General features: G+C 37.2%; 1 protein-coding gene across 1 annotated transcript; it reads left to right on the top strand.

Moving 5' to 3' along the window:
* The first annotated feature begins 13,699 nt into the window (after positions 1-13,699).
* ddias (DNA damage-induced apoptosis suppressor) lies at positions 13,700-19,194 on the top strand. Its single transcript, XM_087793145.1, has 6 exons — positions 13,700-13,783; positions 15,440-15,595; positions 15,656-15,817; positions 16,913-17,021; positions 17,080-17,366; positions 18,303-19,194. The coding sequence occupies exons 2-6, from the start codon at positions 15,471-15,473 to the stop codon at positions 19,192-19,194; spliced, it is 1,575 nt and encodes a 524-aa protein (XP_087649271.1). The 5' UTR covers positions 13,700-13,783; positions 15,440-15,470.
* Positions 19,195-21,544: the final 2,350 nt, after the last annotated feature.

The following is a 21,544-nucleotide window of genomic DNA, read 5'->3' as shown; positions in this document are numbered from 1 at the left end:
GAGTCTTTCTACTTTACCAGGTCTAGTTTAGTCTTTGTACTTTACAAAGTCTAGTTTTGTCTTCCCAGTTTATCAAGTCTAGTTTAGTCTTCGTAGTTTACCAGGTCTAGTTTAGTCTAGTTTAGTCCTCCTAGTTTATCAAGTCTAGTTTAGTCCTCCTAGTTTATCAAGTCTAGTTTAGTCTTCGTAGTTTACCAGGTCTAGTTTAGTCTAGTTTAGTCCTCCTAGTTTATCGAGTCTAGTTTAGTCCTCCTAGTTTATCAAGTCTAGTTTAGTCTTCGTAGTTTACCAATTTAAAAGTCTAGTTTTTCCTTTATTCTTCTTTTCACCAAACACAGTTGAGAGACCAGGTCTAGTTTAACGTTCATCTTCTCCTGGAGGCGACAGCTGCTGATCAGTCCATTCTTTCAAAAAGTCTCTCCTCCACACAGAAGATAAACTTCACGGAGCTGTTAACGTCAAGTGACCTGGTGTTGTTTCACGAGTTTAGAGTCTGCCCACGGCCGTCTGTCTGCGTCAGCGACCAACACTCTTTATGGTGAACATTCATTATCTTTTATTTTAACTTATGACGCCCGAGGTTCCACTGATAGAACTCTTTAGCGGCTTTGTTAGCGTGCGTAGGAAGGCGCGCACACACACACACTCACACACACACACACGCAGTTGTTTATTCTTCAAATGTGTGATTTTAAGGTGGTTCTATTGTTTGTGTGTGAAGCCAATAACTCTGAACGACAATGTTCAATTTTTTATAAACGGCTGCTCTTTGGTTTGAACCGACATGTTGGACAAAAGATGGTTTGAACAAAAAACAATCTCTGAAAGAACCTTGAGCAGAGATGGTTCATGTCATTAGATGACTCAGCCTCGCAGACATGATTACGACACAACATCATTTTGTCATCCGGAGAGAGATGTTTTTTTTTACTTCACAACACTATAAAGACACTGGAAGGTGACGTCACCTGTGCACCTGTGAGTCGCTGCTGCTGCTCGTACTTGTACTCGCTGGTGACACTGACTGTTAAAAGCTATGGTACTTCATCACATGTGTACATTTTTCTAGACAATGCTAATTAGCCCTGGTCGCCACGGCGACCCTTGAGTCCGAGTACACACACCTAATGTCACACCTTTCATCGCCTGAAGCCACATTCCTGTTAATTATCGCTCGACTCCGTCCATGAGGCGCGACAGATGGATTCACCAGGATTCGTTCCATTTACGCTGCTAATAATGTACCTTTTTTTTGTACTTTTCAACTAATCACATTTAATGTACATATTGTTTTAATACACCATTTATTTTTGTTTTTAACCTTATTATTTCCCACAGCTGTTCAGATTTTGAAATTACTTTTTGTTTTTGTTTCAAGTAAACAAACATCTCCTTACCGTATTTTCCGGACTATACTGTAAGTCGCAGTTTTCTTCATTGTTTGGCCGAGGGTGCGATTTATAATCTGGAGCGATTTATGTGTAAAATTATTAACACATTATTACCGGTATATCATTTCACATGTTGTTTTTTCACACTAAACCACAAGAGGGCGCTCTAGGCCTGTGTTGATAATTTCGACGTAGAAGAGGAAGCGTCGCATCTTCTACCTCCAGAGTTAGCGGAGTTGTTTAAAAGTGACACGAGGATGAAGATTTCATTGGACTTTAGTTATTTGGAGTTACACGGAGGGTTTGGTAAACTTCTTAGCATGTTATTAATGCTATAGTTATCTGAATAACTCTTAATATGTTATGTTAACATACCAGGCTCGTTCTCAGTCGTGTCATGTAACGTAACATACAATTATTCAGCCTGTTGTTGCCTCTATTTTTATTTTAAATTGTCTTTCAAGATGACATGTCTGTTCTTGGATTTTATCAAATCAATTTCCCCCAAAAATGCGACTTATACTCCAGTGCAACTTATGTATGTTTTTCCTTCTTTATTATGCATTTTATGGCTGGAGCGACTTGTTCTCCGGAGCCACTTATAGTCCGGAAAATACGGTACTCAGTTCTGTTCGCCCTTCTTTTAACCTATTGAAGCCATATAGTTTTAAAATATACATTTAAAATCATCAGATGAATAAACAAATGTATTCGATGATGGAAATATTTCACACTAACTTTGTTAAAGTGTTTGATTTAGTTTTTGGTACTTTTTTCATTTAAAGACTCAATCTGTGGTCAAAGAAAAAAACGTCTTGCTCCACCTAGAGTCAGAAAACTGTTACTGCCATGTTGTAAATTCTTAATTTAACCGTTTCTAATTTATTTGTTTGTATATTTGTTTATGAAACGAGATGAAAGTCTGACCATTATTTTTCTGCAGTAAAACACACATTTATATCAAGTATTATATGGAAGTGTATCGGCGTCATCAGAATATTGAATTGTTGAATTAAACATTTCCAATATTAAAATGTTTATCCTTTTATTTAATTCTATAGTGTTTGGTGTTACTTTTACACTTTTTAATGTTTAATTTTAAAAGCTACTAAAAATCTAAAATTTAGAAAATGTATTATTTAAATTAGAAAATCCCTAAATGTAATGGAAAACGTTTTTTTTAAACCCTCTATTTGGTAAATATTCGATTTTTAAACAGAAATGATTCAACCTTTTAATATACAAATAATTTAATTTAAATATTAAATATATATCAACCTATAGAATTCTGATGACACTGAACACTGAAGTAATTATTGGAACTCTAATAGAAGATTCTTGTTGCCATGGTGAATTCAGCTTCCTGTTCCATTAACAAAAGCTTTTTATATCCTCAGGTAGTTTTAGACGTTGATTGAAGGAACCACAGTCTTAACGGTCTCGGCGTTCCAGACACGAGTGGAGCTGGATTTGCATTTAGAGCGAAGAAGCGTCTTCAAAACTTCCCAACGTGTCGACTCCTCCCAGGATGCTTCAGGGCAAGTGAGGTCGAGTTTAAAGTTGATCTTCAGGTGGTCCTAGAGCTTTTCCATGACTGTGACCACATTTCCTTCTTCTGCATGTTTTGTTTGTTTATTTGTTATTTGTTATTTGTTTGATCAAACTTGTGTTCAATTCTGCTGTGATTCCTCTGGAACGATGAAAGGTTGGTTATGTATGAGTTATGAAGGTATATTAGTGCATAAGAATATTGACTTGTTGAGCTGAACTATAATTCTTATTGTCCTGATCTAAAAAAAATACACACACATGCGATTAATCACGATTAATTTATTTTAAGATTTGAGTTTGTTTTTTTAAATCTATTGAGAACCCACATGGATGGATGGATGGATGGATGGATGGATGGATGGATGGATGGATGGATGGATGGATGGATGGATGGATGGATGGATGGATGAGAGGATGGATGGATGGATGGATGGATGGATGGATGGATGGATGGATGGATGGATGGATGGATGGATGGATGGAGGAAGGATGGATGGATGGATGGATGGATGAATGAGAGGATGGATGGATGGATGGATGGATGGATGGATGGATGGATGGATGGAGGAAGGATGGATGGATGGATGGATGAGAGGATGGATGGATGGATGGATGGATGGAGGAAAGGATGGATGGATGGATGGATAGATGGATGGATGGATGGATGGATGGATGGATGGATGGATGGATGGATTGACGGATGGATGGATGGAGGAAGGATGGATGGATGGATGGATGGATGGATGGATGGATGGATGGATGGATGGATGGAGGAAAGGATGGATGGATGGATGGATGGATGGATGGATGGATGGATGGATGGATGGATGGATGGATGGATGGATGGATGGATGGATGGATGGATGGATGGATGGATGGATGGATGGATGGATGGATGGATGGATGGATGGATGGATGGATGGATGGATGGATGGATGGATGGATGGATGAAAGGATGGATGAAAGGATGGATAAAACTTTATTGATCCCTCTTGAGATTGATGATTGAGAGTTTTTATTCGTAGCCTTTTAAATTCAATATAAAAAATGTTGGTATGATGTCACCAGACAAAACCAAAAGAGCACCGAGCTACTCGATCAAAACGTTCAGCCGATCATGTGACGCACGATCACGTGATGACGTGAAGCTCTGACAGGAGTGTGTGTGATTCTATTGTATCATCAGTGTTTGTACAAAACTCTCTTTTCGATGAAATATTGACCTTACAAAATGAAACACTTTGTTCTTCTGGACATGAAATCTTGTTGACCATCACCACGCCCACTCTGCTGTGATTGGTGAAACTTGGAGGTTTGTCATCGCGCGTCATCAATCCCGCATGCCTCCACCTCCAAGGGACTCGCTGTATAAACAAATCGGGCCGTGATTACAGCTGGAGGAGGAGTGAAGCCATTATTACTACATAATGGACTCTCGTAACCTCTCGTTCGCCCAGATTTCAGAGCAACTTTATAAAGTAATAAGTTAAAAACATGGTCATGATGAGAAGTTACTGCATCTTGGAGAGAAAGATTCAACATTTACAACATGTGAGTCAGGAGAGTTGTAGATCCAATATCCAGATAAAATAGAGTTTGTTAGTCCTTGTCGGTGAAAAACTCAAAAGCCAACCATCAGTCAGGTTCTTTTGCATAGATTTGAATAAGTGGCACTTCCCGACAACAGACGTCTCCGTCGGCGACACAGTCGTCTCAGGACACTCGTCCTCAGCCGCTCTCCGGCGCCAACATCTTTTCAAGCTGATTCAGAGCAGAGTCCGATTTACGATGAAAACAAACATCTGCCCCGGAGCAGTCGTGGAAGCAGAGACGCTACTTTGATTCTAACTCCTGCCGACAATCCCCCCCGGCCGGGATGTATAATTGTGACTCCCGCCTGTTTCAATTATTAATATAACCTTTGTTGTGGTGAGATATGTGTTCGCTTGTCTCAACACTGAGGCGAGTCTCGTCCACGAGCTGAATACATTTGAATAATGGCCAGTTTAACAAAGTCAAACCAGTGTTGGTCGGAGGTCAGTGAGATTAAAACATGAATCTTTAACCTGAACCATTATTGATTTTATTGTTGTTTTTTTTTCTAGATAAGAGTAGTTAATAGTAAACAATTGGAACAACGACTCACTTAATTTACTTAAGAGTTTATCGAACACTTTCCGCTCGTGTTATGCGGCAGTAAATGTACTCACTGAAATAATAAACTGCAGAGGAATCGACAGAGACGTCGAAGTCATTCTACGAATATATAGTGATATTTTAATCGACGAATTAAACAGTGAGAAGAACTTACTGTCTTATCGTTACAACCCTGGTTCTAAGAAAAGGTGTGACACCCTCTACAGGCTGTCGCTAGGATCTGCCTCGTCGCTGAAGAGAATCTATGCACTCGACAGCCAGCAGGGGGCAGTAACACGTCTCTATAAAAGCTCTCACTTCCCATCAACACGTCAGTATTTCAGGCCCAGGTTGGTGGTCTGCTGGGCCACACGGGTGGAGGGCGTGGCCGGCATTGGTAAAGATAACCTGAGGTTTCTACATCAGTGGTGCTTCTGGTGTATACAGGCTGTTGCTACGGGTAACACCAAGCCAAAGCAGTTGTGAAAATAGTGGACGCTCTTGGTGAAACAAAGTCGTAAGCGATGGATGATCTTTGACGCGTTCACACCAAACCCAGTTCTGAAACGTGAGTCACATGTTCCACCCCATTTTGAGAAAAACTGGGGTGCCAGAGAATACCCCAACGAACTCCAGGTGTCCTGGAAAATCATCGTGAAAACAGATGTTCTGTCCGATAAACTGTCCACACACTGAAGCAGATGTTTGATGGAGAACGTTTTGAAGGGACGGGTCACAATCGACCACCTTAGAAGAATCGGATACTTTCTTTTCTTTTCCTTTGGTGACCAGGAAGTACAGGGAGAACTATCGGGTCCGACCGCACTGGAAAACTGTCTCGATCACATCCTTCCACAGCAGCGTACGAATCTACTATTGTTAAGAAACTTAGCCGGAGGAAGTACAGATTGGAATCCAGTAGGATCCGGAATTCCAATTTGTAGTAGTACAGATAATCTGTACTAGTACAGATTGGAATTTAGTAGGATCCGGAGATAATCTGTACTAGTACAGATTAGAATCCAGTAGGATCCGGAATTCCAATTTGTACTACTACAGATAATCTGTACTAGTACAGATTAGAATACAGTAGGATCCGGAATTCCAATCTGTACAGTACTGTACTAGTACAGATTGGAACTAGTACAGATTGGAATCCAGTAGGATCCGGAATTCCAATTTGTACTAGTACAGATGATCTGTACTAGTACAAATTATCTGTCTATCGATTATATTGCTACTGAACTGGGATCTGAATATTATAATTCCAATCTGTACTAGGACAAATGGTTATTCTACCAGGACAATCTCCAATTATAATTGGAGAAATTCTGATTAATCCTTATTTCGCTATTTGATGTAATCAAACCCATATCAATATTAAGATCCCGGTTTAGTAGCAGGATGCCAATCTGACCAGTAGGATTCCAGATCCTACTGGATTCCAGATCCTACTGTACTGTGACATACAGCTCAAGAGACGGCTGCATAATAATCAGTTTCTCTAAATTTTACTACTTATAGGTTTGAGTTTGAGTAAAATGAACGCTTTTCATTCTTTCTATAAACTAATGACAACATTTCTGCCAAATACCAAATAAGAATATTGGCATTTATGGCATTTATTTGCAGAAAATGGTCAAATGAACAAAATAAGATGCAATGTTTTCAGACTCAAATAATGCGAAGAAAACCAGATCATATTCATTTTAAAACAACACAATACTAATGTTTTAACTTAGCAAGAGTTTAGAAGTCAATATTTGGTGGGATGACCCTGATTTTTAATCACAGTTGTCATGCGTCTTGGCATGTTCTCCACCAGTCTTTTTATTCCATATATATATATATATATATATATATATATATATATATATATATATATATATATGACATTATGTTGTGGTTTTTCTTTTCTTCCTCCAACCATGTTATCTAGTGGCGTTCATCCCTCGCTCATCTCTGACTCAGTTGTCGGCCGTCAATCATGTTCAAATATAAAAGTGTGAAAACGACTGACGCTGAATCTGACGAAAGCTTTTTTTTTTAAATCGCAGTAATTGGAAGAACGTTTAAAAAAAATCTAACAATAATTCCAAGCGTCTCCGTGAGGACTGTTTTATAATCTGTCGTCTCAGATGTTGCTTCTGCTCACAAAATGCGCTCGAGTGTGAAACAGCAGGAGCTTCGAGTCGGATATATTTTACTGTGATAAAATGTTGTACATGTTCCTGTTTCAACATCTACTGAACTAGAGTCAAAATTAGAATGATTCAAATTTGCTATTTTAACAGCAGGTTGTGAGATCTGACTCTAAATATTGATGTTTTTGTTAAAATGAGAGCAAAAATACTAAAGAGGCTTTAACAAATATATGACTTTCTTCTACCACTAATACTACTACTGCTACTGCTACTACTACTTCTACTACTACTACTACTATGTATTTGACAAGATACTAATAATATTTAAACTGTGAAATTCTTCTAAACAAACCTCTCAGTAACGGTGACCTGAACAGCTCCCATTGTTCTTTGCCAAATATAGTTTTGTAAGAACCAATCAGTCGTCACTAAATAGAGAAGTGGGCAGAAAGGCATCATGGGAATTTTGCTGTTTTGTTGACACCATAAGTAAGGTGGGCGAAGTAATTAGTGCGTCACACTGAGTTCTTTGGTTGATTTGTGTGTATCTGATGTTCTGTGTTCAAATTAATCATTTTTGTGTAACACTGTGAGTAATATATTTGTATAATATATAAAGTTTTAGAAATTAGACAGATGGTGATAAGGTAAGGTAAGGTAAGGTAAGGTAAAACTTTATTGATCCCTCAGGAGGGAAACTGTTTATGCATTGATGCATCCTTCAAAAGATTTCTGTATCCAGATGATCATTAAAAAGCGCAGTTATTGGTTTTTCCTTGAAGATTTATTTACAAATGTGTCTTTGACTTGTTTTGAAAAGACAGATACATGGAGACAGTGATCGTTGGACTATAGTTACGTTAGATTGTTCCATTGTTGGTCCGAGTCGTCACCAGGAAATGTTGTGTAGTTGTTGATATCACGGCGACATAATCCACACACGTCAGCACCAACAAAGAATCGCACACAGATTTCATCCGGCACTATGTGTGCGAGTGTTTGTGTGTTTTTTAAGTCAAGGAAGAAGGAAATGTAAGTCAATCCTCACTCAGTCAACATGGAAGGACAGATTAGGATTATGGATTGGCTGAGGCTGCTCTTTGTGTGTGTGTGTGTGAGAATTATCACAACTCTCAGTTTGACCTAAAAAAAAGTTTAGGATTCACCACCTTCACCTCCTTCTTCTGTCTTTTCTCAAAACCGTCTCTCCTTTTTTAGCCCTTTTCACACGGGATAAGTATTACCTGGTGTTCTGTAAATTACCTCCTCTGTGTATTTTTAAGTGCATTAATGTCAGTAAAATAGTATATTTTACTGACATTACCTAGAGATACAGATGTAAAAAGGAGCGCAATTAATAAAAGAGAAAGTTAGAGTAACCAAGCGTTCTTCGTTTAGAGAAGATAAAGTGGACAACCGTTTATTTTCTTTCGTTTCTCAACTTGTGCAGACGCTCAACAGCGAGAGCTGCCCTGCACATAAATGTGCCCCAACATTATTCTTACAGAAGAGACACAGTCTGTTACAATAGTGTAACCGAGTGTATTCGTGTGGGAAAAAACAAGGCCTTAACTTAGTTTGTAGCTGTGCAGCGCGCATGTCTTCTTCACTTTCATCATGTGGAACACACCCACCACCAACAACCAACTCCATCTACTTCCTTTTCAACCCCTTCAACATAAAACAGCGGAAGTAAATATTAACACAATGGCGAGTGCCTAGAAGTGCGTTACAGTGGCGTATATATGCAGCATTCAGAATTACAAACACAGACATTCGGATTCACACGGGACTAGTATTATCTCCCGACATCTGTGTTTGGTGAATTACAGTCGGTAATTTGCGGCAGAATTATTACATTACAAATCACAGACATGGCGCATTTGCACGGGATTTAAACTCAGACATTCTCGGCAATTATTACAAATTACCACAGGTCCCCAGGTTATACTTCAAATCGGATTTTAAGTTACATTTTTTTTTAAGTCATTTTAATTATTTTACATTAAGTTAAGGAGTTGTCATTTTCTCCAGAATTCGTCCTCATATTAAAGTCACAGTATGTAATGTGGCCCCTGAGGATATAATTGAGCCCTCGCTCTGTAGTGGTCTGTGTCCCACTTTCCCCTGATTGGCATCAACCAGCAGGGGGCAGTGTTGCTGTGATAGCATGAAACCATTGTTATATATTCAGTAGAGAGTAAGTAAGTAAGTAAGTAAGTAATTGTTATTTTTATATTGATTTCCAGACCAGGGTCACAAAGCGCTTAAACAATCAAAACAATATTCAATAAAATATATACTTTAAAGGTCAAGATAAAACTGATAACAACACAGGAACCTTCTTATGTTCAGTTGTGTAACCAGGTACACGAGGAATCGTTGTGTGTGTTTGTGGAACACTCATGTTGAGGTGAGAAGACAGCTGGTCTGGAGGAGACGTCTGATGATGGGAGGATCGATGATGGAGATGAAACGACTGATAATGACAGGATCACACTGATAGACCTTCAGGTGGATGATGAGGTGGAACTGACCTCAGCATCCACCTGAGACAACGTGATACATGATGTTTAAACTCAAGGATGAAAGACTAGTCACGTGCTCAGATGCTGCATACCCCTGCCAAAGACACCTTTTCACGTCTATGTAAACACACTTTTTTCTTCTATAATTTTTTTATTTATTGATTTCTGCTGCTCTTGCTATGTCTTAAAAGAGAGAGACTCAGTTCGGTCACTTGTATTACCTTCACCTTTCAGAGCCATCGACCTGTCTTTTGGCTCAGCTCTTTTCTTTAGCGTGACCATTGTAGACGCTTCACAGATCACTGTGTCCGTCTCTTAACTAGTGAACCTTCAACACACTCGGATCCTCAACTTCTTCTTCTAAAACATCCACTCATGACTTTTAAACTTGGATCCATCCAACTGGATCCGTCTCCCCTCGGTTCTGACTCTGTTGCGATCGCTGGAGCAATTCGGACTCATTAAAGTCAATCAAAGTTATTCCACCGTATGCATCGCAGCAGGATCTCAGCGCCGGAAAAATCCGCAGGAGGTCTGTTTTTGGAGGATCAATCGACAGCGATGAGATCGTACCACAAAGGAAGTGAAACGTATAAAGCATCTGGTAAATTTCAAAATAAAACACAATAATCCAACTCCCGATGGCGTAACGCCATTTTGTCAATATTACTTCACATCTGGTACCAGAGGCCACGGGTCTGGAGATGATGGACGAAGAGACATTGACGCCTGTTACTACGTGAATTTGAGCTTCTAGTTCTTCAAGATCTCGCGACTCCTGCTCCTCTGGCCTCCGTGAAGCGATGCAACGGATCAGAGTCGGACCAGGAACGGATGCAGTGGACGAGGGTTTGCAGAGTCGGTCGGAACTAAAACGCACCAGAGTCAGGAGTGGAGACGGATCCAGTTATGCAGTGGTGGAGGTGCAGAGATCTGGACCCAGAGACTATACAGGGGTGATGGGTTTGATGAGTTGATGATGGATCTCAACACACTTTGGATCAGAGCAATAATAAATTAAATTAAGCAACTTAAGGTTTGTGTTGATGAGACTGGGATACAGATGTAAATTATATTGAGATTAAATAGACTTTATTAATCCGAAATTAGGTATTTCTACAGATATTTAACTTCTTACTATAACTTACTACGAGATTGATTTAAGTTCTGAATAAAAACACCAATAAATCACACTAAAAGAGAAATCCTTCCAGACTGTTGCTCCTAAGCTTTGGAACCATCTCTGTGTTTGATGATCTACTGACTCCTTCAAGAAACATCTGTGTTTGATGATCTACTGACTCCTTCAAGAAACATCTGTGTTTGATGATCTACTGACTCCTTCAAGAAACTTCTGTGTTTGATGATCTACTGACTCCTTCAAGAAACTTCTGTGTTTGATGATCTACTGACTCCTTTAAGAAACTTCTGTGTTTGATGATCTACTGACTCCTTCAAGAAACATCTCTGTGTTTGATGATCTACTGACTCCTTCAAGAAACATGTGTGTTTGATGATCTACTGACTCCTTCAAGAAACTTCTGTGTTTGATGATCTACTGACTCCTTCAAGAAACATCTGTGTTTGATGATCTACTGACTCCTTCAAGAAACATCTGTGTTTGATGATCTACTGACTCCTTCAAGAAACATCTGTGTTTGATGATCTACTGACTCCTTCAAGAAACATCTGAAGACACTTTTATTTGTGCTTTTCCTTGATTTTCTGGAACTCCTGTGTTGTTCTTAGTATTATCTTGACCTTTAAAGTATATATTTTATTGAATATTGTTTTGATAGTTTAAGCGCTTTGTGACCCTGGTCTGGAAAAGCGCTCTATAAATACAAATTACTTACTTAAAAAACAAATGCTTTTTAAAATCTTGGTAAGAACGCAACATTTGCTGTGTTTGTGCTTTTTGTTGCGTTTTATACCACAAGCCGTTATCTCGGCTCCGCAGCCGCTGGACGTGGTTTGAAGCTGGACAGAGATTCGGCGTCTAAGCTTCAGCAGCATCTTCTCTTGGAGGAGCAGCTGCTGCTGGAGCTTCAGGGCAGACGCTCTCTCTGGCCATATGTTTCCATCTGGCTCTGAGGTGAACACATCCAACATGATAGCTGCCTCGTCTGAACCACGTCACCGTGTTGTTCTCGGGACCGTGCATACTTTTAGGAACACGCCACCAAAAAAGGATGAGGTTCCCATGGTAACGGGACCACTGAGATCCCTCTACTTCCTGATGTGTGTCCAGGTCTAATCAACCATCTCACCATGTTTGTTCCTGATGAGCACTTGAGCTAATTGTTCATTTAAAGTATCGGCTCCATCCGACCTGATTACATCTCCACGACAGCCTTTTAGCTAATGGACGTCAACAGATCTGCATCTGGGGTTTGATCCTGACGTGAGACGAGAACGAGATCATGTGGACGCACAAGTTCACTGATCCAATCACGAGAACCATGACACACGTTGATATCAGTCATAGATGCTTGTGATGCAGTAATGAGTAGGTGTTACACTCGTAAATATAAGGTTATTTATTTATGTTGATTCAAATGTTTGATTGTATCTGGCTCTACCTAGTGTCAAAACAGTGTAACTGCAATGTTGTGAACATCCGTTGCACTGTTGCCATTTACCACTTGTGTATTCGTTTATTAAATGAGATTTCCACTGTGCGGGGGAAATGTGTTTTCAGAAATAAAACATAAAATATAAAAATAAATAAATCCTGTACGAATGTAATACATTTTTTATCCAGACCGGGTCAAAGTACTGTCTGTACCGCCACACACTTAATGCAACACATTTCTATGAAATTGATCAGTTTTGTGCGTCATTATTGCTATTAATCATCTGTGTTTTAGAAGAACAATAAACGTGTTTGTTTGTTTTAGAACTTTATTTACTCTTTTTTTTACCCTCATCGATGCCTAAATTAATTCAATCATTTTCAGGAGAATTTATTGTTCCTAAGTTGGAAATTTAAAAAAAACGTGTGCATACGAAAGAACCTTTAACCTTTAAGGTAAAGGTATATGGAGTGAATCCATATCTTAACAATTGACAGTAACATGGTTATTAAACTTGTTGATAGTCCAATTTACAGTTTTTAATGTTTGCAGTGCTGTCATCATTTCTGATGTTCTGATTCTGCAGTTTATACTGTCGGCTCCTGGGAAATTAAACTGTAATAACCCTCACCCTCCATATGTATTAAACTACACTGTAAGATGTTCTTGTGAGCGTTGATGTGATGTTTTGTCAACGTTCAGGTCAGAGACTTCAGAGAGAAGATCTACAGCTTTATAAGCCAGAATTACAAAATAATATATATATTTTTTAATATTCTGTTTGCGTTATAGATGTTTTTGTACAATGGTTTCTAAATTAGTTATTCTATTTTTAACTTTAAAACTGACAATTGATTAAATAATAATAAAACTAAATCACAAATTTTAACAAAACTTTACATCACAAACTATTGTTAAGTTGTTACGGTAACTTCAAACTTTTACTCGAAAACACATTTACTTTTTTAAAATAATCGAATGGATGAAGCCGTTAATAAGGTAAGAAATCTCAGCTTCTGACTGCTTTATATTTGGAAAACAATTTTCCCAGCATGCCTGGTTTCTCCCGTTAAATACTTTTATTTGTTCTGTAAACAAGGCATTATGTTTTACTGTAGATTCTTCTTTTACAAATATGGTTAGAATTAAATAGAATAATAATACAAAATATTTGGTTTTATCTATAAATACTAATACTACTTGTACTGTTTTATTTTAATATTTTTCTAAACTAATCTGTTCTGAATTAAAGCGTCGTTTAATGAGAGCCAGTCCGCCAGGTGGCAGTAGTGCGCCTGCGTGTTTGTTGCTGTGCCTCAAGCAATCAAAACAAGACGAACAAGAGGAGGCGCTAAACTTAAAAACAATCGTTTCTTGAGCACAATTGAAATCACTTGTATGGCGTTTAAAACTTTCAATCTTTTTTTAAAGTTGATAATGCTGTCGCTACATTGAAGGTGAGATGTCGCTTTTTATTTCGAAGCTTGGATAAGTTGAAGCTAACATGCTAGCTCTGAACTCAGGAGATATTTTGTGAAGCTTCTCATCCAGATCACGTTGAATATCTGGATCTTTTAAGATATTTAAATGTAACTTCTCATTCTTTTAGATCATGTTAAAACTCTCTGGATCTTTAAGAGATTTAAATGTAACTTCTCATTCTTTCAGATCATGTTAAAACTCTCTGGATTTTAAGAGATTAAAATGTAACTTCTCATTCTTTCAGATCATGTTAAAACTCTCTGGATCTTAAGAGATTTAAATGTAACTTATCATTCTTTCAGATCATGTTAAAACTCTCTGGATCTTAAGAGATTTAAATGTAACTTCTCATTCTTTCAGATCATGTTAAAACTCTCTGGATTTTAAGAGATTTAAATGTAACTTCTCATTCTTTCAGATCATGTTAAAACTCTCTAGATCTTAAGAGATTTAAATGTAACTTCTCATTCTTTCAGATCATGTTAAAACTCTCTAGATCTTAAGAGATTTAAATGTAACTTCTCATTCTTTCAGATCATGTTAAAACTCTCTGGATCTTTAAGAGATTTAAATGTAACTTCTCATTCTTTCAGATCATGTTAAAACTCTCTAGATCTTAAGAGATTTAAATGTAACTTCTCATTCTTTCAGATCATGTTAAAACTCTCTGGATCTTTAAGAGATTTAAATGTAACTTCTCATTCTTTCAGATCATGTTAAAACTCTCTAGATCTTAAGAGATTTAAATGTAACTTCTCATTCTTTCAGATCATGTTAAAACTCTCTGGATCTTAAGAGATTAAAATGTATCTTCTCATTCTTTCAGATCATGTTAAAACTCTCTGGATCTTAAGAGATTTAAATGTAACTTCTCATTCTTTCAGATCATGTTAAAACTCTGGATCTTTAAGAGATTTAAATGTAACTTCTCATTCTTTCAGATCATGTTAAAACTCTCTAGATCTTAAGAGATTTAAATGTAACTTCTCATTCTTTCAGATCATGTTAAAACTCTCTGGATCTTTAAGAGATTTAAATGTAACTTCTCATTCTTTCAGATCATGTTAAAACTCTCTAGATCTTAAGAGATTTAAATGTAACTTCTCATTCTTTCAGATCATGTTAAAACTCTCTGGATCTTAAGAGATTTAAATGTAACTTCTCATTCTTTCAGATCATGTTAAAACTATGGATCTTAGGAGATTTAAATGTAACTTCTCATTCTTTCAGATCATGTTAAAACTCTCTGGATCTTTAAGAGATTCAAATGTAACTTCTCATTCTTTAAGATGATGTCAAAACTATGGATCTTTAAGAGATTTAAGTGTAACTTCTCATTCTTTCAGATCATGTTAAAACTCTCTAGATCTTAAGAGATTTAAATGTAACTTCTCATTCTTTCAGATCATGTTAAAACTCTCTGGATCTTAAGAGATTAAAATGTATCTTCTCATTCTTTCAGACCATGTTAAAACTATGGATCTTTAAGAGATTTAAGTGTAACTTCTCATTCTTTCAGATCATGTTAAAACTATGGATCTTAGGAGATTTAAATGTAACTTCTCATTCTTTAAGATCATGTTAAACATATGTATCTTAAGAGATTTAAATGTAACTTCTCATTCTTTCAGATGATGTCAAAACTCTCTGGATCTTCAAGCCATGAGTGTTGTCTGTCAAGCTCTGGTGGACTGTGCAGTGCTGTCCCTCCAGGACACCATCGTGTTCTACCCCTGCTGTAAAGGCTGCTTCTGCAGAATAGACGAAGATCTAGAAGACACGAGGAGGTACTGTCGGCTGGTTGTCTTCACACCATGGTCACACTAACACATCTTCTCTTACGCCAGATGCAGATGCTCCAGGTGTGGCTACTCTTGTGCAAGAGAGCACGTAGACTTCAGGTACAGACTTTCTCTCAGAGTCACCAGAGACGCTCGTATATTTGTGATCACGGTCTTCGGGACGTGTCTGAACCCTTTCTTTGGAACTCCTGCCAGCGGTTTAAAAAGGTAAGTACAGTTAATACCTGTTACTCTGTAACACAGGTCATATCTGCCCTTGAGCAAAGACACAGACTGTAATGAATTGAATGGAAATGGAAGATAGTTAAACCACTAAGTAACAACAGTAAAACATTTTGAAAGAGTCAAGATAAGAGTAATTTGACTCGATCCTTCAGAGTAGTAGACGGAGATGAAGAAGAGAGTGAAGGCAGGGTGGAAGTCTTTAAGATCGGTGTAACCTCATATCCTAAAAGGTCACGCCTGCTTCTTAGAGGTGGAAATGTTCAATACTATGTGAATTCTTGAAAAAAAAATGACAATGCTAATTCTGTGTTTTACCACTTTACTTTCTTCTTCTCTCTTTATAGTTTTAAAATGTGTTTTTTTAAATATGTAATTATGTACATTTATTTCATATTCATGAAGGGTTCAACAATGTCTTGAATCACAAGTTTAAGGCTTAAAAATGTGAACACACAATAAGTAAGACAAATATTTGATAACATGTATTTATTTAAATAATGAAGCTGATTTAGGTAAAATCATAATAGCAGATTAAAAAAGTAGTAAAGCTACTTCAATGCAGTTCATATAGAGAAGTGTAATCAATCAATCAATCAACTTTATTTTTAAAGCACTTTAAAAACGACAACAGTCGATACAAAGTGCTGTACAATGACATGAAAGTGCTTAGAAAGCATAGTTAAAACACACAAAGATTTTAAAAACATGCCTCTCATGCTGTGTTAAAGGCCAGAGAATAAAAGTGTGTTTTAAGACGAGATTTGAAAACCTTGTGTGTGTCGTGTGTAAATCCAATAAGAGTGTGAATGTGTACGAGGCACTGTGTATCTTAAACATTTTTTATGAATCAGGCTTTCATTAATAATTGACATGAATTTTATTTTATTTATAAATTTAGTTTGACTGTTAAGTTGAGCTTAAATGTAATTTCAAGTGTTATTTAAAAAGTATTTTAAAGTTTTGCTAACATTTTTACAAGATATCTTTTTGCCTTGAAAATCTCCAGTTAAAATATACAATTTGAATTTGATTTGAATTTAAATAACGTATGTGGCATACAACTTGACTTCCCTGCAGGTTGGTGGAGAGCTTGGAGGGTCCATTTGACCCGTCGATCAGATCCACAGTGTTGGCGAGAGCGGTCGAGGACTGTTTCATTGGCCGACATTTTCTCTTTGGACTAAAGGTGCTGAAACCTTTTCTCTTTCAAACGAGTAGAATCAACTCTTTTTATTAACCCGCAGGTTCCCAGTTCAGAACCCTCGCCCTGGTCTTCATGTCCGAACACGGATCCTCTGGGCCCGTTCAGCACCAGCCAGATGGTTCTCCCTGCAGCCTCCGGCCTGGTCGGCTGTTCTGTGGTCAGTTACTATCAGAGGCTTCTTCAAGAAGCATCAGAGCCGGAACCTTCTGACCCTCAGGGGTCCTTCAAACCCGGCTCCGCCCTCCTGCTGACGCCTCGCTTCTCTCCGAACAACAGCGTCACAAATCCAACGTTGTCCGTCTCCAGCCTCGACTGGTCGCTGTCCAGGTAAAGACATCGTTGAGACGCCTCTGGATCAATAACTGTGATGAGGTTCGAGATGTGAAGCAGCGTCAGTGTGAGCTCAGATGAACAGAGTCAGCATCTGTCATATTGTCCTCCACTGCCATTGTTTCCTGGGTGAAGCTCTTCTCAGGTCTCCTGAGAACACATCCGTCCCATGGACTCCCCCCGGTTGAGTCACGACGGAGGAAACTTGATTTATTCTGACAAGATGCTGGTCTGGAGGAGCATCAGTTCTAGTTTGAGACTCGCCTGCAAGATTGAGCTTCTGTATCAGAAACAGAAACTTGTATCCAGTGTTTTAAACTCAACATAGGATTGTTCGTGGTGACAGTTAAGAATAAAAGAAAGGAATTGAGATAAAAAACGGAATAAGCAATAAGAAAAACAACAAACACCAAGACAGCCTTAGAACAAAGTTGATAAGTTAAAGCATTATTTTTCTTTTATAAGAAACTTTTCAAATGATAATAGGCTTCAAAATACAATTGATCTACGACTTACGGAGTAATATCAGTCATCAACACATAGAGTGGTTGAAATTAACAATTTAAATCATAACATCATCTAAATATTCTTTATATTTTTTACGAATTGGGAATTAAACTTTCTAAATTCAACATTTCTTAAGTCACAGCCATTTTAATTTCAATATACAAATGTTGGTAAATAGTACAATATCTACTCTTTTGTTTTTTTCTGGTGTCTCTATTATACCAAGAATTTACAATTGAATTTAACAGACTATAATTACAAAAAAAGAATTTAGAAAAAGTTATTTAAATGCGAATATCAAACTCTACGTGAAAAAAGTTTTAAAATAAAATACAAATTCGACCTTTTTATTTAATATAATTATTTGAATAATTCACTTCTTAAAAACACAGCGAAACTTCAGTAAAACAAATTGAAACCGTTCAATATTCTTACGCCTCTGATAAACCTCCATACATGTGAATCCACTTCAACCTCTCTCTGTCTTTCTAGATCGCGGCATCTCGACATCTCCCCGAGTCGGACGTCGCCATGGCAACAATCTCCAGGACTAACGGTGTTGTCTTCGGACTGTAGCTACGAGGACGTCCAGAGAAACAACACCTCTCGGACTGGATCAGAAAGCGACCCTTCGTCCGCTGAAGGTCTTTCTCGTCACAGCCTCGTCCAACGACCTTCTTCTGACTCTGTCGGTCGCTTCTCTTCCATCAACTCTTCCCTTCCCGACACAGGAAGCCACTCTCCGCTTCCTTCGAACACTTCCTGTGTGGACTGGACTCTGTCGGACAGTCTCTTCGCCTTCTTGTGCGACAACCAAACTGAATCTAGGACCGACCTCTTGACTTCGTGGAGGACGGGGAGGAAGTCGATGGACGTCAGTAGGAAAGACGACGACGTCTACAATTGTTCCGCAGACTTGTTCAGTGCGAGCAGTGAAGCTCCGCTCGGCTCGGACACGTCACGGAGTCGAACCCACGAAGACTTTGATCCCGACGCCTTCAAACTGAGCTCACACTTCCTTCCTCCCTCCCAGTCGACGCCCATCTTTAAACCGACTCCCGCCTGCAGGAGTCTGTCGGCGGATACGCTCGTCTCCGTGCCGAAGGTTCGACTCTCTTACGGGAGGAGATCGATGGGAAGGATCCGAACCTCGTGTGGACACAGAAGGACTTCAGAAGGTCTGTCCAGGAAGTGCGATGAGAAGATGAGGCTCGAGCCTCAGACGTCACAACAAACCAGCAGAAGCTGCAGCGACTGTTGCTCGGGTGACGATGACGAGGCTTGTGATTGGTCCAGAGATTTGTTTACAGACCAGTGATTCTCATGGAGATGGAAGTATTGAGGGATCAATAAAGTTGATCTAATGTCATAGTGATCAGAATATTGAATGGTTGAATTTAACTTTTCAAATGTTGAAACTTTCAATTTTTGTATTGAAATGTTTTTAATTTTGAATTATTTTTGAAATAATTGAATTCAATATGTTTTTGTATTGATTTGATTGATTATATTGATTTTATATTTAAATAATGGAATTAAAAAACAATGTTTTCCAAATAAATTACTTTTCCTACACACAATTTGATTTATATATATATATATATATATATATATATATACACATTTTTCTCTCATTGGTAGCCTTTTAAATTCATGATCACATGTATCATATTGCCATCATTTTCTATCTAAAATGCTTTGTATATAAAAAAGATTAAAAAGAAAATGTATTTTTGATTTATTAGAATATTAATGTTAAGTATGTGAATGTTGAAAATTTGAATTGTTTTTCGTTTACAAACTATTGAATTAAACCAATAAAAAATAACATTTCAATTAAAAAATGAAAGGTGTCTTTAAATTAAATCAATATTCATTTATTTTATACATATACTGTATATATAAATATATACAACGTATCTATCTACTTATTTCAATCATTAAAAAATAATATAATTTCAATATAGACATGTGGAGCCACTATTATGACACCATTTTTATATTTAATTTAAAAGGCTGTGAATTAAATAAAATATAGAATTTAGAAAACATTATTTTGAAATATTGAAATAAAAATATCAAACTGAACAGAGAAGCAGGCGGAGCAATAATCCTCCTCCACAGATGCAACACTTATAGACTCAGGGACTCATTCATTCCTTGTGCTATATTTGCACTTTTTTAACTCCTTGCACTTTATTTTAATACTTCATAACATTTTGTAATAACTGTCTTATCACGAGTCCAACTGGTACCACATTTGCTACTGCACGAGTTTTCCACTTTTCTCTCTTTAAAAAATAAATGTAATGCAACATTTCATAAACATTTTGTAATAACTCCCTTCCTACGATGTTATTATGCTTATTTCTACATGTCCATCTAACATTTTTTAGGGAAAATGTTTATACATGCAATTGACGCGCGCCTGTTGCTGTATCTCTGAATGTCAATATAATGCTCACGGATACATTTATTTGCCTTGATTTTCCACAGTCTGACTGATGTGTTTAATCATTAAAGTTGAATGTTTGTAAGGGAATAATTTTTATTTTCTGATCGTAAATACAACTGCAGTGAAAAGTTTGAGGCACAAACTAATGATCCTCATCAAACTACATCACATCTCCATTGAGGCAGAGACTTTTAAAACTAAAGGGAATAAGGTTTTACAACAAAGTAATGAAGTTTGTGTGACGAAGTAAAGGTTTATGGACTTTATCTACAGATACAATGAAGACCTGAAACAGTTTTAATTTAAATTGTGTAAAAAAGAGATAAGACTAAGAAAAATACAATAGAATATTTAAAAACTACAATTTGGCCTTAAATAAAATATTCGTTTTTCTCACGCTTATGAACTTTAGTCCTTTTGCGTTAATCTAGCCAATCACAGGAGCCCCCACGACTTATTGACCATTCAGAAGCAACATCAGAATCGCTCAGGATCCTTCACTTGAGAGCCAAATTTAAATCTGCAGATTTCTTGCTAAACTTTACAGTATCTTCCCCTCAGTAGGAGGAAATAAACACTCGGCTTTCAAAATAAAAGCATTGAATCAGCTGCGTCTTCCTTGTAATCCTTTATTATCACAGTCGTACTCTGTACTGTTTAAAACCCAAATTTTCTAATCCTTTTATTTATTTATCAGTTCATTCATTTTTTATCTATATCTATTGATTGTTTAAAACAAGTTTAGATTCTCAGCTTTCAATTGAAAGGGCTCAGATCATTAAATATGGTTAAAGATTTTTAATATGGAATTTTAAATAAATTGTTAATTAAAACATAATATTTCAGCTGTGACTCTTATGTCAATGTCAAAGATGACAGGTTTATGAAGCTTTAAATCCATATTTATCCACAATCGAATACTGCCAAAGATCTAGAGGATGTAGACTAATATCCCACAAAAACTAATCATTACTTAATCATTAATTCATTTTTTTTTTTTTTAAAAAAACCACCTTAATCATTTGATATTGTAAAAAATAACAGATTCATGCTATAACTGTCAGGGAGGACATCAGTCTAATAAAATCATAGAAATCGTCTTTTAAAAATGTCACCCAAGGGCATGTGTTTGTGTGTGTGTGTGTGTGTGTGTGTGTGTGCATGTGTTTTTACTGCACTTTTCACATTTCCCGTTATTTAATTTAAAGGAATA

This window comes from Callionymus lyra, chromosome 6 (assembly GCF_982586985.1).
Source record: "Callionymus lyra chromosome 6, fCalLyr1.hap1.1, whole genome shotgun sequence".
NCBI classification, from domain to species: domain Eukaryota; kingdom Metazoa; phylum Chordata; class Actinopteri; order Syngnathiformes; family Callionymidae; genus Callionymus; species Callionymus lyra.
The sequence above is the reverse complement of the archived record's forward strand: the minus strand, read 5'-3'. Positions and strand labels throughout refer to the sequence as shown.